This window comes from Strigops habroptila, chromosome 3 (assembly GCF_004027225.2).
Source record: "Strigops habroptila isolate Jane chromosome 3, bStrHab1.2.pri, whole genome shotgun sequence".
NCBI lineage: Eukaryota > Metazoa > Chordata > Aves > Psittaciformes > Psittacidae > Strigops > Strigops habroptila.
Genome location: NC_044279.2, coordinates 69,548,244 through 69,566,067, shown reverse-complemented (window position 1 = coordinate 69,566,067; position 17,824 = coordinate 69,548,244). Strand labels below are relative to the sequence as shown.

Below are 17,824 nucleotides of genomic sequence, written 5' to 3'. Positions count from 1 at the left end.
CATGCTAGAGATAAGTGTCCTTAGACTTCACTGCATGTGATCACAGATCCCCGGCAGAGTTGGTGATATCTATGGACCCATCCTTATTTTCTTGGCGGTCTGGCACCCTGCTTCCCAGACATCTCTTTGAAACAGGCTTCAAAGCTGGCTCAATAAATACCAAGCTTCATGGGAGTATCTTACTATGAGAATCAGATGTATATTAATATAAAAGAAACCTTCCCATGGCATAGCCTTTGCTGTGCGTTTTCTTTGGCTTGACAGCAGGGCTGAGATAATGCTTTGTTCTATCAGCTATTGGGTCATCAGTGAATTTTTACTGGTAATTGCTGTCTCAGTGACTTTTTATTGATCATTTAATTTCTGCCTCCAAACAAGTAGGAGCAAATATTTTTCAGCCCTTTTAACCTCCTTAACTTTTCATTTGTGCTCTGCTTCCCTCTCCCCTGTGGCCAGCCCAATGCAAATAGGTGGACAAAAAGATTAATAGAAGCAAGGAGATGCCTTCCTCTTCTCAAGTGCCCTGTGGCTTGGAGACTGTTATTAATAACTGCAGTAAAAAAGTGTTTTGTAACCATCCTCTTGCTCCAGCTTCCTTGCCAGCCCCCTTTCCTTGGTCCCTGGAGAGAAAGTGTGAGCTCATCACTTTCCAATGCAAATTCAGCTTTTGGTCTCATACTTGGATTCCTTTCTTACCATGGGTGGAATATTTATCTTCTGCCAGCTGGTTGCTTTAAGCAAGCTGCTATTTGCTGGGATATCAAGAGACCATGTGGGGAGCAGGCCTGGCAAAAGCTGCTCAGGTACCTTGCTTTTTCTCAGCTCTGAAAGTGTTGCTGTCTGCTCAGTGCGTGCAGGTCTGCCCCTCTATCTGTACTCACCCAGTGGTTGAAAAGGAAATGTAGATATTTCCCTCTAGAAACAGAAGTTGAAATTGGAATGTAGGTGTTTTAGTCTGAAATATTTGGAGCTCCCTCTGTGGAATCTGGCCTCCATAGAGCCCACAGGGGAAAAAGCTGTTGTGTGCATCTGGAGATCCCTAAGCTTCATGGGTTGCTTCTATTTCATATGCACTTTGTATCTGATTTTTTTCTATATCTCTAGAGATCTAATGGATCAGTACTGAAAGTAAGCTGGTGGGTTTTCATAGCAGATGACCTGGGAAGAATGGGAATGGCATACTGTCATCTATAATCCCATTTCTGTATGGATAGTACACTATGATGGATCCTTTCAACCATCCCCCCTGCTGTGTTTTCACTGGGTTTTTGCAAGACTTTACCAGCTGAGCATTTTCTAACAAGTTTTGCTAAGCTAGAGGCTTTGAGAGAACCTTATTTGGGTATCAAGCGAGATGAAGTGTAAAAGAGAAATGGGAGGAAAAAAGAGCAGGAATGTTCTGCTTGTCACTCTGAAAAAACTGTTGCTCACTTTCCTAATGAAAATCTTTAAGCTGTACATTCTGTTAATGTATTTGCTGGGTATGTGCCATTTTGGGGATGAAGTAATATTTATCTTATGAATGTCTCATCCTTTCAGTGGTTGCCAGCTTGGTGAATAGAAGCAACCTTTTCCTGCAGGTAAAGCAGAGGATGCTTGTACCTTCTGAGTGTGTTTTGCTGAAGTTCCCTTTGTTATTTTTCCTGGTGGTTAGTAAAGACATCTCCATGTAAAAAGTAAGTTTAGGTGATGCTGTAGAGTTCTAGCTATTGAAATATCCTTTGCCTCTGGTAGCCTTTCTATATTTTACCCAACAGGGAAGATGTAGGTGTCTAGTGTGTTTGTAAGTACACTTCTAGTAAGTGCAGTGAGAAAACTTCTTTATTTTGATGAAGAAAATTGTCTTGAAAGTGAAGAGCTTGTAAGAGACCTTTAAATGTGTCAAAATGGGTTATAGATAAATATAGTTTTGTGGCTGTATAAAACTTTTCAGTTGATCTGAAATGCTGGTTTATTTTTATTTCTCCTTGTGTCCCTTATCCCGCCCCCCAGTTTTTCAAGTTGGCCTTTGAACCCAACACAGACTACTTGCCCACCAGAATTTGAGTGTGGCTGGTGTGAGCATATCGGTGATGACTGCAACTCTACAGAACTTGACTGCAGACCTGTGCTTCTTGCTGTGGTACTGTTCATGCCATGGTGGCTGCTCCATATACTTCTCCAGTCTTGGAGATAACCATGTAGGTAGATAATGTGTCCTTCCAGGTGGCTTTCCTAAAGCTACGGTGACTTGCTGAATTTCCTTTGGCAGTCCTTACTAGGATGATTCTAGCAGCACAGGTTAGATCTAACTTTGTAAATAGTGTGGTACAGCAAAGGTGGATTTGTAAGAAACAGTTGGCACTTAGGACCTAATATTCACTTTGTGCGTCTTTACTTCAGACTGACTCTGCTCTGGTACCATTAGCTCATCTTCCAATTTAGCTTCATTTGTGAAGAAGCTAGTTGGCATGATTTTGCAGCACATCGTGTTATGAACCAAGGCATGGTAACTAGGGATGACCAGGAGGCCATTTCCAAAAGTGCACTCTTGATACATGCTAAGTGTTACCATAGACACATTTGTTGCCTTTCCCAATATGTGACCTTTGGGTCTGTGAGTGGGGAAGGGGGCTATATCACATCCCTCTCTTTTACATGAACCTGTAAATGGTGAGTAGAACCTGATAGTGCACATCTACCCTCTTGCTAGCTAAGGACTGGCAACTTGGTCTTAAAGCCAAAAGGCACAAACCCAACCCATCAACTGAAGTGAGGCATCAGCCCAATTTCCTTGCAGCCCACAGCAAGCAACAACCAGTACTTGAAGTTGTTTCACTTTATCTGGGACAAGTAGCAACAAGTCCTACTGGCAGACCAAGCTGAACCTCGATTCAGGATGATGCCAGAACAAGCCAGAAACAAATATGATCTCCTGTTCTAAAAATCTATCTTGAGCTCCATTAATTAGAACATTGGCTTCTATTTATGCATATAAGTTAATGAATATTCATCAGACATGTTGATTAAGGTGATGTTATTTGCATATTCTTCCTAGATTTTTAGACCTTTACCCTTAGGTATTTGAGTACACAAGATATACATGTGGCACCAAGGGAAATTTTGATTAGGTACCAGGGGAAAAAGATTCATAATGAAGGTGGTCAGATGTTGGAGCAGGTGCTCAGAAACGTTGTGCATCTCTGTTCTTGGAGGTATTTAAAACTTGTCTGGACAGGGCCCTGAGCAATATGAACTATCTTTGATTTTAATTTTGAAGTTGTTCCTTCTTTGGGCAGGGAATTGGGCTGGTTGACACCTGGAAAACCCTTCTAACATAAATAATACTGCAATTAATGCAGAAGACTAATGTTCCCACACTTTTGTCATTAATGTATTTATAGATGGGCACAAATATGTAACCAGTACTTTCATGGTTAGTATTACTCCAGAGGTAATGAAATAATTCTGTTAAGTGTGTTGCAACACTTTATAATGAAGTCTCTGCCTTTATTAAGAAGATAGTTACTCATCATGAGTTCATTAACTAGTCAGCATATCTGATTGCAAGTCTGTCATAGCAGCTGGTCAAGGAAGAGCTTGATTTTCTCCCCTTACCATCCTCCAGGGTTTAGTTTGACCAGTTAATGAGTGCTGAAACTGCAGCAACAACCCTGCATATATTAAGGTACCTTCAGATGAATTCTGGCGATTCATATGAAATTATTAAGAGTCTGAGGGCAGTACATACAACTGAGGGTGATAGTTCTTAAGTTGTACCAGCCTGAATGGCTAAGGCTGGTTTGGAGGCTGCATAAAATGCTAGCAGAATTTAACAATGAACTTTTCCAAGGGAGATGACTTTTAAGATATTAACAGATATATACGCCACGTGCAATTACTTGACCCTAGCCCTAATTATGATTATAGCCCCTGGAAACCTTACTGAAATGCTAAGAAAAAACGTATAAACTTTCTCTGCTCTTCCTATTTTCTGAACATAATGTGAAACAATTAGAGGCTAAATGACCAATCTACATCTTCTTGCTGCGTGGTATGGATATAGTTACCCAATAAAGCAACAGTAACTGAACCATGGGATTAAGGCAATCTCTCATACCGAAGGCAGTTTCTCATAATGAATAGCACATACATGTAGTGAGTGCAGTTTGCAAGCCAGAGGCTAAGATTCCTCTTACTAGGAAATGTTTGTGTAGTAATTCTCAAACAGATTTGTAAAAATTAGAGCTAGCACAAAGGGTGAATTTTGTGGAATAAATTGCTTGCTACAAACAGTTCATCCAGAGGTATCTACAACACAGAAGAAGGAAAAGCTGCCTGGAGGTAGCACAGGCTCAGAACATCCACGTTAGTCTTTTCAGGGAAGCTCATAATATCAAAAGCCTTGGCAGGAAACATAATAAAACAAACAGTAGCTGTACAGCTCGATCCTTTGTAGAAATCAACATACATACTGCAAAAGAAGACTGAGTACTATTTAGTTTCAGATCTCTGCATGTTATGGAAGGCAAGGCGACTGTCAGTGCTGGATCATTGCAAAGCCTGGAATGGCTATGCCATTGTTTATCCAGAGCAAGTGAGCTGTTGGTTCCCTGCATCTGTCTGAGATTTCTGACTGCTTTCACACGAGGAGTGCTGCAAAGAGTCTTAGAGTGAGAAATTCTATGTGTTGCTGTGAGCCCTCCAGCTACCAAAGATAACTTGTTCACAGGCATTGGGCTAATCTGTACCCAAACCCTAAGGATGGTCCCATGATCTGCAGCCCTGAAAGCTTAGGGGAAAAAATGTGAAATCTTGTAGCCCTCATTGGCAGGAGGGGAATACAGTCATAGAATCATAGGATGGCTAGAGTTGGAAAGGACCTTAAAAATCATCTAGTTCAAAGCCCTTGCCGTAGGCAGGGATGCCTTACAGTAGATGATGTTCCCCAAGGCTCAGATAACCGATGCAGGCAACTATTCCGTGTGCTATCTTGGGACTGATCTGAAGTGACGTTACTGACACTTACCTAACTGCTCTCACAGATTGCCAGTTTAATGAAAAACCATCTGAAGGACTGTTTTTTGTTGCCAGCTCTCAGATCAGTTGGTCTTTATTATGCAGAAGACTAAACTATGTGATTCCAGTGACAGTGTAAATTCCTGAAACTTGACAAGCACCTTTGCAAAAGTCAAGCTGACTTCACAGGTCGGCTGCCTCTGGGCACTTCTGTGATCTAAATTTTAGGACTAATGTGTCCAATAATCTAGTGGCATTTTGAATTTTCACTCTATTTCTTAAATTAACCATGGGTAAAGACAGTTTCTTGGAGCAATTTAAAAGTTTGAAATATTATATTTAATGGAGGGGAGGTGCTTGGTGATGAAGAAAGACACTGGCCCCAACGTTCTGAAAAAGGTTTCCCCACCAAACAAATACAGTATGGATACCAGCAGCACTATGACCTTCCTTGTAATTGATCTCAACCCTGTTCAGCCTAGAGTGAAGGGTGGTTCAGTAACCCCCTGCATTACCAACAATTTGGGGCCTCTACCAGGGTAGTGTTTACTGCCTTAGTTGTGCAGTGGGAGCTGAGTTTCAGTAGCACCTCAGCTAACATCAGGCTATTGGGAGAGTTTTGAAAATTGAAAAGAATTGCACAATGTTTTCAGGTGATATTCCTGCTATAGCACAGTTTAAAGATGTTTCTTGTAGTGGAGTGAAGAGGAAATATTATGTGATAATAAGGTTGGAGTATGGAGCAATGCTCAATAGATATGGGAGGAGAACTGAGCAGGTAAGTGGATCAGTAAGAGGAATGGCATGTTTGGTGCCGTGAATACTTAGCTGCTCTGGATGAAGCTCTCTAATTTCCTTATCTCAATTTAACGTGGCATCTGAACTTTGCTAGAACAGGCGGTTGCCAGCTACAGAATTACAGCTGCTGAATACCCTCTGAGCATCTGTGCTTTTAAGGCAGAGTTTTGCTCTGCACAGTTCTAGTTGCATCTTCCTGCTGATCCCTTTCCTAGCACTCTATTTGAAGATGTCAGCCACTTTTCTGTAAGATTTGTAGCAAACATTTCCTGTTGATCAGAGGAACATGGAATATACTACATCTGTCAGTGGAGCAACTTTGTGGTGATTTGGTGTTTGTTGTGGCCAGCTATAATACTTGCTTTGGCAGCTGCATAAGTGAAAAGCCTACTCACTGGTTTGCTCTAGAAATACTGTTCCCAGTTATGAGCAAAGTGCAGAGCTCAGCTGCAGTTGGATTTCATCTTTCTAATTTAGTGCCGAAAGCTGCAGATGCTCCATAAATTGGAGTTACCCTATGGAGGATATGAAAGGTAAAGGACTATATTTTTTTTTTTATCTTACTCTTACTCTTCCATCCCACCCCAAAGACTTGAGTGAGTATAGCTATTAGATCATCTGGAGGTAAGGATTTCGTAAGGTTTTTCTGAGAGGATTTTCCACGAGAGAAGTAGTTCTGCTCCTTGCTGCAGTTGCAGGCTCTGCTCTCCTAAGGGGCCTCCAGGAGCTGGATGTTTGGGGGTCTTGAACCTAGTTCTCTTCTGTGTGGAACAAGTAGGGAAACATCATGAAGTATGACATGTCATGGCTATAATCTCCTCCTTTTCCTAACTTTTACTGGCAGGTCCAGGCAAATGACAAGCCTTTTTCTAAGCTTCTAAAAGCTAATTCTCACCTCTAGCTAGATACATGCTGATGCAGTTGCATTAACTCAGCAGGGTCTCTCTTCTAGATCTGTGAGAGCAGGTTTGATAAATGGCTCATGTTTAAATAACAAGCAATCACAAATGTTGTCAGTCTGGGCCATGCAAAGCTTGAGGTTCCCAGTCAGATCCTGCCTGCCTCTCCTGTCTGCAGTGGCCATGCAGATGAAGATGGCCACATGCTTTCCCTAGCGATGCTGCTGTTCTGGAGTCTGAAGTAATTGAAGTGCTGGAAGCTAACAGAAGACAGCTCTGAAACACTCTGAACTACATTCTCCTGAGTATTAAACTCAGTGTTCACAGGAGAGTTTAATAGCCTAAAGCCAAAAGGGCCCATTAGCTCATGTGGGCTGACCTCTAGTACATCATAGACCATTAAGTTTCACCCGTTTATCCCTTTATTGAGCCCAGTAACTTGGATTAGAGTAAAGTATTTTGAGCCCTGTAACAAAAAAAATTAATTTGGCTTAGCCATTCTAGCAGTCAACCTATGCTTAATGCTTGACAGAGGGGTGAAAATCCAGGAGCAGCATCTTGTCTGTCTGACCTGGCCATCTGTTTCCCTGTGTAAGACAAGTAATGGGGATAATTCCCAGGTACAAGTGAATTCTTTGTACTCTGCTGAGCCCTGTTGAATGCACACAGTGGCCAGCATTGATATTTCAGAGACAAGTGGGAGAAAAAGGAGAATGTATCTCACCACGTATACTGAAGCTCACTTTACTTTCTGGTCCCTACAAACTCTTGGTTGAAGTCAGGATGTTTATTGGTTAATAGCATGGTAGTTAGAGGTGAGAACAGTGTTGAAATGTGTTGTGTGACTCAAAAGGAGATCATAATGGAATTTAACACTAAAAATCTGCCTGTACTTCAGCTATCATTGAACCATTGCTAGTGGCACTCAATTCTATTAAGAATAGAATCTTTAAACATAGAATCATAGAATCATTGAGGTTGGAAAAGACCTTTAAGATTGAGTACAACCACTAACATAGCCAACTGTCAAGGCTGCCACTAAACCATATCCCTAAGCACCACAACTGCGCATCTTTTAAATACCTCCAGGGAAGGTGACTCCATTGTTTCCCTGGACATTCTGTTCCAGTGCCTGATCACACTTCAGTGGAGAAATTTTTCCTAATATCCAGTCTACACCTTCCCTGGCACAGGCCATTTCTTCTTGTCCTATCACTTGTTACGTGGGAGAAGAGACTGACCCCCACCTCACTACAGCCTCCTTTCAGGTAGTTGTAGAGAGTGACAAGGTCTTGCCTCAGTCTCCTTTGCTTCAGGCTAAACACGCCCAGTTCCCTCAGCAGCAGCTTATGGAACTTGTTCTCTAGACCCTTCACCAGCTTTAGTGCCCTTCTCTGGACCCGGTCCAGCACCTCAAAGCGCCTCTTGCAGTGAGGGGCCCAGAACTAAACACAGGATTTGAGCTGTGGTCTCATCAGTGCCCAGTACAGGGGGAGGTACAGCCTGGACACACTATTTCTGATACAAGCCAGGATGCCGTTGTCCGCCTTTGCCGCCTGTGGCCTGTACAGGACATCCAGGTGATGGGCCCTGGTCAGCATGGGTTTATGAAAGGCAGGTCCTGCTTGACAAACCGTTGCAGCACTACAGTTGTGTGAGTCATCTCACCACGTTTCTCTGATGGCAACTATGTCATAGTTTCCTGCTGTGCGGTGGCTTCCAGCTCCTCCTGTTTGTTGCCCATGCTGGTGCATTGGTGTAGATGCACTTCGGTTGGGCTATTGATCCTGCCACCTTTGTGGAGGGGGAAACCCCCTAATTCCTACATGACTATTGTCAGGTGCTTCTATGGTTTCTAACATATCAATAACCCCTTTTGTCTTTGCTGCTGCATGGACCTCCATCCCCTACTGCCCCACACCCATTGATTTTATCTCTAGCAAGCCTGGTTTTATCCCTTTCCACCTTCAAATCTAGTTAAAAATCTTCTGATGAGCCCTGCTAACTCCTGTGCAAAGATCCTTTTCCCCCTTTGAGGCAGGTGCACTCTGTCACCAGAAGACCTGCTGTCATGTAAACTCACCCAGGAGCAGAAAAACCAAATTTCTGCCAGTGACACCAGCAGAATTGATCTGCTGGCTCCTCATGTTTCTTCCCTCATCCTTCCCTGCAACTGGAAGGATAGAGAACACTGCTTGTGCTCTCGATCCCTTAACTAGTTGGTCCAAAGCCCTGAAGTCTCTCTTGAGAGCCCTTGGACTTGTTACACCTTCATCACTGCCTACCTGAAAAATCAATAATGGACAATAAACTGAGGGCTGTACCAGGGTAGGGAAACTTTCTCTTCACATCTTTAACCTGGGCCCCAGGGAGGCAGCAAACTTCCATAAGAAATGGGTCTGGTCTGCATATTGGGCCTTCTGTTCCCTTCAGAAGGGATTCTCCCATTGGCAATGTCCTATCTTTTCTTTACAGAAGCAGTTTTGATGCAGAGCCTAGGCTGACTTAACCTCAGTGACACCTCCATGCTGGACAAACAGTGGTCATTGTTACTGTTTGCTTCCACTTGCAGAGTCCACAGCAGGAACCTCCCTTTTATGTGAGGGCTCCTGGGCAGGTGGTGCAGTCAGAGAGGAGACATCCCTGCTGTGCTGGGCGTGAACTTGTCACCATTGCCCCCATCCCTTAAGGCACTAGGTGCAGCCAGGTGGAGAGAGGATAGGAAGTCCTCCATATCATGAGTCCTGTCTGCCTGCTGGGCCTGTGTTAGGGAGGGTAGGGTGCGATTCCAATAGTCTCTCTCACCCTCCCTGATACTCCTTAACCTACTCACCTCCTTCCAGACCTCTGACACTAAGCAGAGAAGCCCCTCTACCTGGGTGTATGTCCCATAGATGCGCTCACTGCTGCTGTTCTGTACTGGCCAAAAAGCAGGGCACAGGCTAATGCTTGGGTGGTCCAATGGTCCCACCAGAGCTCTACCTGCGAAGCTGCCTCAGCCATGGTGGGTACAGAGCTTAGCGAGGCCATGGCTTTCTGTTGGGTGGATACCATTATTCTCTGGTTGAGCTGGCTGCGCCCTTACAGCATGCCCTTACAGTGTACATACCCTTCTGCCCAAACTGCCCTTGCTGGTGAGCCATGCCCTGGTCGCCTGCCCTGGTCACTAGCACTAACTGGGAGCTTCTTTCATATGTGCACTTAAATCTTATGAAAGCCATGGGGATGTAAGTATAAGCGCAAAATTATATATATGGGGAAGTGATAATCTGAATTCAGACCACAACCTCTCTTTCTGTTTTAGCCTTTGGTGATATAAGATAGTGCAATGCATTACTATTAAAGGTATTTGCAGTAAGAATATAAAGCTTGATGGACCTTGCTAGAAATTAGCCTCTTTGGTTTCAGAGGAGGTGTTTTCTGCTGATTACTTTAAGAAATGTTAGCAAATGGAACAGGATTTTTTTTTTCCTTCTTTCCTTCTGTGCTTTTATTTGGAATCTTGGCTCTGTGTCCTTGTCTGCTATTCTATATAAATCTCTTGTCTGGGCAGGTATCTGATAACTTAAAGATTATTTTCTGACAAATAAGCATTTTCCATTTTCTTGCCAATGCTTCTAATCCATGAAAGCAGCTGAGCAAAAAGGGTCATGAAAACCTTTAAGAAGGCAAGGTTATGATTTGGGGCTTTTTTTAAAGCTCTTTGCACACTAGCTGTCTTTTTTTTTTAAATACTATTCTTGGTTTGAAACTTTAATTCTGGGCGTACATTTGGTGCCCAGATGGTGCAGACTCACACAGAAGCCCATCACGCTGTCAGGGCAGGCGGATACATATGTAAATATTTTGCCTTTTTCCCCTATAATATTTGGCTTTGTCTAATCTAATTGCTGTCAAAGGCAGAATGTGAAGAATACTTAAGAGGAGCAAACAATGAGGACCTCAAATGTTTGCATTGCACTAACTTTGGAAGATGCTAGTAGACTGCCATGTAACTAATAATTTGGTTTCCTGGGTTTTCTTACTCGTGCTGTGAGTTCATGGTGTATGATCTAAGTTCATGCCAAGTAATGCTTTACAAACTGAGGTATAAATCTGTATTTCTAGTGGCATAAAAGCATATTTAACCCCTTGGAGCTGTCAATATAAGGCTAATGGCTCTGCCATTTCAGTTAAGGCTGACTGTAAGTGTGCCTTTTGGTGTATAGCACTCTTTCTTACTTATATAATTCATTGCTTCATTTAATTATTCTATTGAGTGCCTGTCAATGTATTTTTAATACATAAAAGCATTTCCAGCATAGCTGCTTCTCTGACCGGTGGTAGCTAGTAGAAAACAGTGTGGCCAACCACATTAAGGATACTTATTTAGTTATTAAAGGCCTGATCCAAAAAAACCATAATATTAATGGAAAAAACACTTTCATGAGCTTTGAATCTGACTTCTTAGTGAGAAGGTCTAATAAAACCAATGTTAATTGAGGATGCTGGGAAAAGGGATAGAGGAAACATTGCTGTTTTTCATCAATGCAAGAATGGTTGCGCTATCACATGTATCTAATCAGATGTGAAATTTGGCTGGGCTGTAATTCATGGAAAGCATCAGGCTATGCCAGACCCATTCCTCTAAGGACACACCGAGAGGTGCCAGGAGATCAGGGCCTGGAGCTGTGGTTATTGTAGAAGAAGGAAAGTGGCTGTAAAAAGAGAATGTAATAACGTGACCAGAAGACAAACAGAAGCAGTGTGTGGTGCTTTTTTCCATGGAATGTGGATGAAATCTTGACTATGGGGGGGTAGGGTGGGGTGGGAATTGCCCATTTCAGCTATTCATGATGTCATTTGAGGCTCATTATTCAGGGATGCCAATAATTTCTGTTTCTGAGCCTGCTATTGAAAGTGTCTGGGTACCTTCAAGGGACCATAATCTGTCACATATCCTTCTGCTTGTCTTGCTGCTTGGCTGTGGGGTGGAGGGGGATCAGGAAAATTGCTCACTATCTATATGTATTATTTCATCTGTGCTGTTTTTTGTTACTGAAGGAAAGATCAAAGATGCTTGCTTTGTGCATCTCCTGGAGCATGGGCACTGAGACACATTACTGCACAATAAGCTTTTACAGTTTCTGCGCAGTAAATGCTGGTATTGCTGCTACTAGCTCATGGTTCAGAGAAAAGAAATAAAAGGAGGGAGTAATTTGCCATATATATATACTCTGATGGTGAAAGCAGACACTTTGGCAGCTACTGCAGTGCCTTTGGTGTATTGTAAGTTTGGATGTGAGTTTACCATATAGGTAGCTTGTGCTTGTCATGGGCCAAAGATAGTGTTGGTTGTCACAGTGGATTGACTGTAGGGATTTCTTTGCTCCAACCCTTTGCAGTTTGTCTACAGTTCTGAGGACATGTTGCATTAATTTAACAGCACTTTCTCTTCTGCATTTTGCCCTTACAGGAGCAATTGAGCGGTGCACATACATCAAGTACCACTACTCCTCAGCGACCATTCCCAAGAACCTTACCTACAACATCACCAAGACAATCCGCCAGGATGAGTGGCACGCCTTGCGTAAGTGGTGCTGGCTTTCTTCTCCATTCTCCTCACGTATGGACTAAGGGAGGCACTCACTGATAAATGAGAACAGAGGCTTTGACTGACAACCCACTCAGAGCCCTCTTCTCACATACAGTTTGTCTTTGTAGCAGACTGATCGATTTGTTCTTAGGACCTACATCTCTGTTTCTGCTCCTGGCTAGAAATTCTGCTGAGGCATGAGAAAGTGGCGGTGGGGAAGAAGCATTTGTATGCAGCGATTTAATATTGAGTTAAATGCAAAAATGAATAATAAAATCAATGCCCTATTTTTTAATTCAGTAGAATACTTTGTACGTGAGTGTATTCTCATGCAGTTCATGCTGCTGGTGAGTTTCCAGCTTCCAGGAGAACTTATTGCTGGCTTTTATTGTAGAGTATGTCCTGCTGCCAGCAGCTCCTGGGTGTTGCATCACTCTCCTTTGAAGACCTAGAAAGAGAAATGCTGCATCCTTTAAGGCACAGGGAAAGAGCTTAGCCCTCAGTGATAATTGTAGCCAGTGGTCACCAACTTGTAACATTTGCTGAAGCAACAAGATCTGACAGGGCTGGAATTGCCTTGGGATGTATTGGCTGGCCTTAAAGCTTTTCTCCTTTTTATCTTGGAATGATGGAGCTGACTTGATAATTTTTGATTTTATCGTTTTTTCATTGTTTGACATTTTCAAGATGGAACCTTTGCTCCAAATTCATTGCCTATGACAGCATGAGACGGGGAAATATGACTTCACTTCCCAGCAATCACTTCCTTTTAACTATCTGCAGTTAAATAGGGATGAAGGGAAGGATGGTTGTAGTATTGCAAGCTCTTTCCTGTGAGCACATAAAAGTTGTTCTGATTAGGCAAATTGAGGGTCTATATGAGATGGGAGAGAAGGGAGAAGGGAAGCAATGCTGTGTCCGACAACTTTCAGCATGAGTGACTGTCTCTTAATGGAAGATGCCAGTGTAATAGTATGATTGAGTCACTATTAGGCATTTACCCTGTGACATTTTGGCCCTAGCTTTGTGTGCAGAAACTTGATCCATAGTTCTGGCTTCTGAAAAAATCCAGCAGCATCACTGATGCTTTTTAGAGGTGGTATATATTATATGAGTAGAAATCCAAGAAAATCTGAACAGTTCTATATTTATTCACATATTCAGCCCCATCTGGTTTATGCTGTTCTTGTAGTTTCACTTTCAGTAGACTACGCATTTGTGTTCACAAAACATGGTGAAAGTGATTATGGCAGGGTTTTGTGCTGTAAAATATGGTACAATGGTTTGGAGCGGTGAGAAGCATTTCCAGGTGATGGAATAAGCACTTTAACTGCATGATCATACTTTAAGAAAGCTGACCATAAAAAGGAAGCTATGTTGATGCTTTTTTTCCTTTATTTTATTTTTTTCCTCCTTGTTGTCCCCAAAACTTCAGGAAACCATTATCTGGTATATTATGGCAAAGAAGGTGAAAGTCTGTTTGCTTTGAAAATGGTAGTACCACCAAGGCAATGAGGGGATGTGCTGTATTCAGTTTGGCATCTTCCAGGAAACAACAGTGCTGTTCCCTAAAACCACTGTGAGGAGTAAGGCGCTCAAAGCCCAGCGAGTATTTAGTCTACTGGCTTGCTTGCTTCTTGGAGTAAAACTGTTGGGCTGATGCTGTTTTATACCATTGGAAAGACTGTAGGAGGTAATTCCTGTTTGGTTCTTTTGGTTACTTTTTGTGTTGTAGTCTTCCCTACCGTCTCCTGCTCCAATAGGCTATAGACCCAGGCTCTAAATTTCTCTTCTGCAGCCTTTAAGAAGCCACTTTTTAGTGAAAAAGGGAACCACAGCATCATAGATGCATTGAAGATAGGAATTTCTAAGTATGCTTAAGCCAGCTCTCTACACCTTATTGTCTGGGAGAGTTAGGATTAGAAACTTTTTTGAGGCAGCTAAGTAGTGCAGAAAAGGGATGAAGATGCAGATAAGAGGAGAGGGATTGTCTTTGTACTTTCAGAGCCAGTCTAGCATGATTCTGTTTTATTTTTGTCTCTAGCTTCTTTTATTTAGACGTTATGCTTCCTCGCTCATTTTTAGCTTTGAACATACTTGTATTTGCCATGGGACTTCACGTGTATCCATTCCTTGAACAATTTCAACAAGAACAACTTTGTAGATACTACAGGATTGTGGGTTAGCCTGCTGTGGGTCGCTGCAGTCTTCCTCATTGTGGTCTTGGCAACAAAAGGGTCAAAGGGGGCTTTATCAGGGCCACCTTCTCTCCAAGGCAGGTGAAGAAAGTATCGTGGATTTAAAGTGAAAAATAAGCTGAAAAATTCTTCCTTCTCTCCAAAAGCTTTTATTTTGCTGACTCATAGAGCCTGTTGTGTGAGGTAGATATCTGGGTCTTTAAGTCTGTTATTTTAACTTCCTCTGTGTATATCACAAGCCTGAATTTGTATTTTGGATCAAATGTGGCCACAAAAGAAGGGATTTCTGTTCGTCTACTCTTCTTCAGCTTTCCATTGCCACCTGGGCCTGTCTGCCACAGTAGCCGTGTTTGTTTTTGTGTCCAGGAACATGGAGAGTGCTGCATCTGGGCAGAAAGTGGCTGGAATTGCTATGGAAACTGATCTTTTCCTGCACAGCTTAGAAACTGTGTCACCACACTGCTTTAGAGAGAACCAGTACACAAACAGGTAGCTGATGTTGTCTGTGAAATGTTTACAATTTCTTGGAGTGGTTTTTTTGGGAAATGCTCCTTCCCTGGCATTGTGGGATCTCCTTTGCCTCTCTCCTACTTCCTCCCACTTCTACTGCAGGATCACAGGGTATGGGCTCTGAATTTAGAACATTGGCATGGGGAACTGCATTGTCAGGAGAAGAGGAACTATAATGCCTTGTGTTAATTGGAATGATAACGTGTCTGCGCTGTTGAGAACTGCAATAATCCTGTGTTTGTGGTGGTCTGAAAGCCATTTACATGAAAAATGAATTGTAAAGTCAGAAGTAATAACCTGACACATTCTGAGAGGAGCAAGTATTGGAGGAAATGAAGGATTTCTACAGGATGTTAGAGTGGTAATATTTTAATTCATATAGCATTTATGTGAAATGTGAATGTATTTTATCAGCCTTAATGGTCCAAACTTCTCAGGACATTAAGGCTTCCTCATTTAGGTCTACAAAGCACTCAGGTGCCTTCTTAAAACTAGTAAAACTACTGTAGGGGGAGCTTGGAAAACCTCGTTTTGTGGCCACTGAAGGTAGTGGCAACAATTAGCAGTCTGGAAAAGACTGTAATGTCTATACTTTCTACAGGCTTCCCACACCTTCTCATTCTGTGGAACACGATGTTGAGATTTGCACAGAAGCTCAGATGATAGCTTGACAATGCATTAGTAACACCAGTAGGCTCATGGGCTTGACCTTGTCTGCTTTTGTAACCAACAATAAATATTTCATTGTTGTATCTGTATTAAGTACTGACCCAAGAGAATTATTGCCCTTTTTCCCCCACCTTTTTTTTTCTGGGTACTACTGAAAGCAGTGTTTGAAACAAACAGGCAGCATTCCACTTTTCTTGCTCCTTTCTTCCACTCTCTTCTGCATAATCCCTTGGGTGTCTTTCCATTTCTATCATCCTCTAGAAGGAAGTGCTGCTTCATTTTTAATCAGCTGCCTTGACCCTTAGATGGAGGTACTCCTGGAAGTAGGACACTGTCCTGCTGGTCAGCGCCATTTGGCTGACAATATGATGTCAGATTCCATAGTGCCCTCGTTATTAAGGCAGATGGGGCAGCCAGCCCGGAGGTTAGTCAGGCGGCAGGTGCTCCCATGCCTGGAGGGGAGGTATGGTGGTGTTGGATTGCCGTCGTATTCATTGTTCCCATAGCTAATGGCCAGGTTGTAGTGACAGACTTTCTCATCCCTTCCCCCCTGCCCTGCTGTAGGGTTTTCTTCATATCCTGCTATTTCAAGCTAAGGTATAAAAGTGATTGGGGTTGTTGGGGTTTTTGGCATCAAAATTAAGATAAATTTTGAAATCTGTAAGGGATTTTATTGCCTTCTGCTAGACTTCATCTTAGGATCTGCTAATATGGCTGTGACGTTAGTACCTACACTAGTGAATAGCTTTCCCAACTGCACGCTACTTTTCATTTCCCCTACTACCTTTGCTTCTTTGGGGCAGAAGAGCAGGGAAGGAGCAAGAGAGGAGGTCAGTAGACCTCACTGTCCTGAGCTGACAGGGGTGCTGAATAGAAAACATGGACAAAATTTGGGAAGGGAGGAAATGAAGACTTAGAAAGGGGTGAACTTTTTACTAATGAATTGGGAGGGGTAAGGCAAGGGAGTACCGAACTTTGAGACTGGGATAAGGACTGGAGTGGAATAGTTAAGGAGGCAAAAATAGGGAAGCTCTCTCCTTTGTCTCGGAGTGGGGAGGGGAATAAACAGGGCAGGATCTCCTTCAAAGCCCTGTTCAAAGTGTGCAAGTCAAGAGTCTTACTGTGCATTTACTGCTAATACACCTGTGAAACACTGGCGGAGGGGAGGTCTCACCCTGCTCCATCAGCCAGCAGGTTCTTCCTCCAGCTTGTGTAACGGGGCTCAGGTGAATCAAAAGTCTTGTTCTGCTGACAAGCCACTTGCCACTTTTCTCAATCAGTAAGAGACCTCACACTAGAATTCCTGCTTTTGCCATTTGTTGTTTGCCTTAAGGTTAAGAACTTGGATGGGTATTTTTAAAGTTGCAAACACAAGCATGTAAAGTTAGGAGACAATACTGTTCAGGCTGCATACTTGACCTTAATTTATCTCCTCTGAGCACATTCATTATCAAGTCTTTAATTACTGTGATCACATACTCTGTTTTCCACAGGACTCCTGCCTTGTTCCATACATTGGGGATATTCTGTTTCCATTCAATGTCTTCAATGTTTTTCATTGCTTGATGTATGGTTGCTGGTCTTTTTATTGCGGAATACACAACTGCTGACCCAGAGACAGAGTTAACCACATCATAAGCTTTGTCACATTTCTAATTATTGTACTGAAGCATGGCATGTAAAGATAAATATATTAATATCTAAGAACTTTTTGAGGTGGACTATAATTTCCATGTTAGGCCTGGCAATCAAAGTTAACTGGTTTGGGGTTTTTTGGGTATCCAGTTGGAGATAATGAAGGCTTGGGTTTTACAGTACTTACCATTAAATAGCCTTTTGTACATTCAAAGCATGCCTCCCATTGACTTTCAGAGCAACTAAAAGTGCTCCACACCCTGTAAATCAGACTTTAAATGATCACCCAACTCTCAGTCGAAGTAAATGAGGAAAATATGGCTAGGGACCACCTCTAAAGAGATTTCTTAGATGAATTGACTTACTCCAAAAGTCCTTGGTGATGGTAAGCGTAGAAAGGAAAGTTTTTGTATGAGAAAGAGGAGGTGCTCTATGTCAGTTGGCTGATCTCAGCTTTGACTGCTCTTTGCTAGAGGCATTTTATGTGTTCTTACCTTTCAAACTGACCCTTTCGAAGGGTCACATTCTTGTATTTCCTAAGT

The 17,824-nt window shown here is 42.5% G+C and overlaps 1 protein-coding gene across 1 annotated transcript in view; it reads left to right on the top strand.

Moving 5' to 3' along the window:
• Positions 1 to 17,824, top strand: part of TMEM178B (transmembrane protein 178B) — a 229,327-nt gene that overhangs the window by 52,527 nt on the left and 158,976 nt on the right. The window contains exon 3 of the mRNA XM_030479798.1: positions 12,151 to 12,264. Coding sequence (XP_030335658.1) covers positions 12,151 to 12,264 — 114 coding nt within the window. The remainder of the gene's footprint in view (positions 1 to 12,150; positions 12,265 to 17,824) is intronic.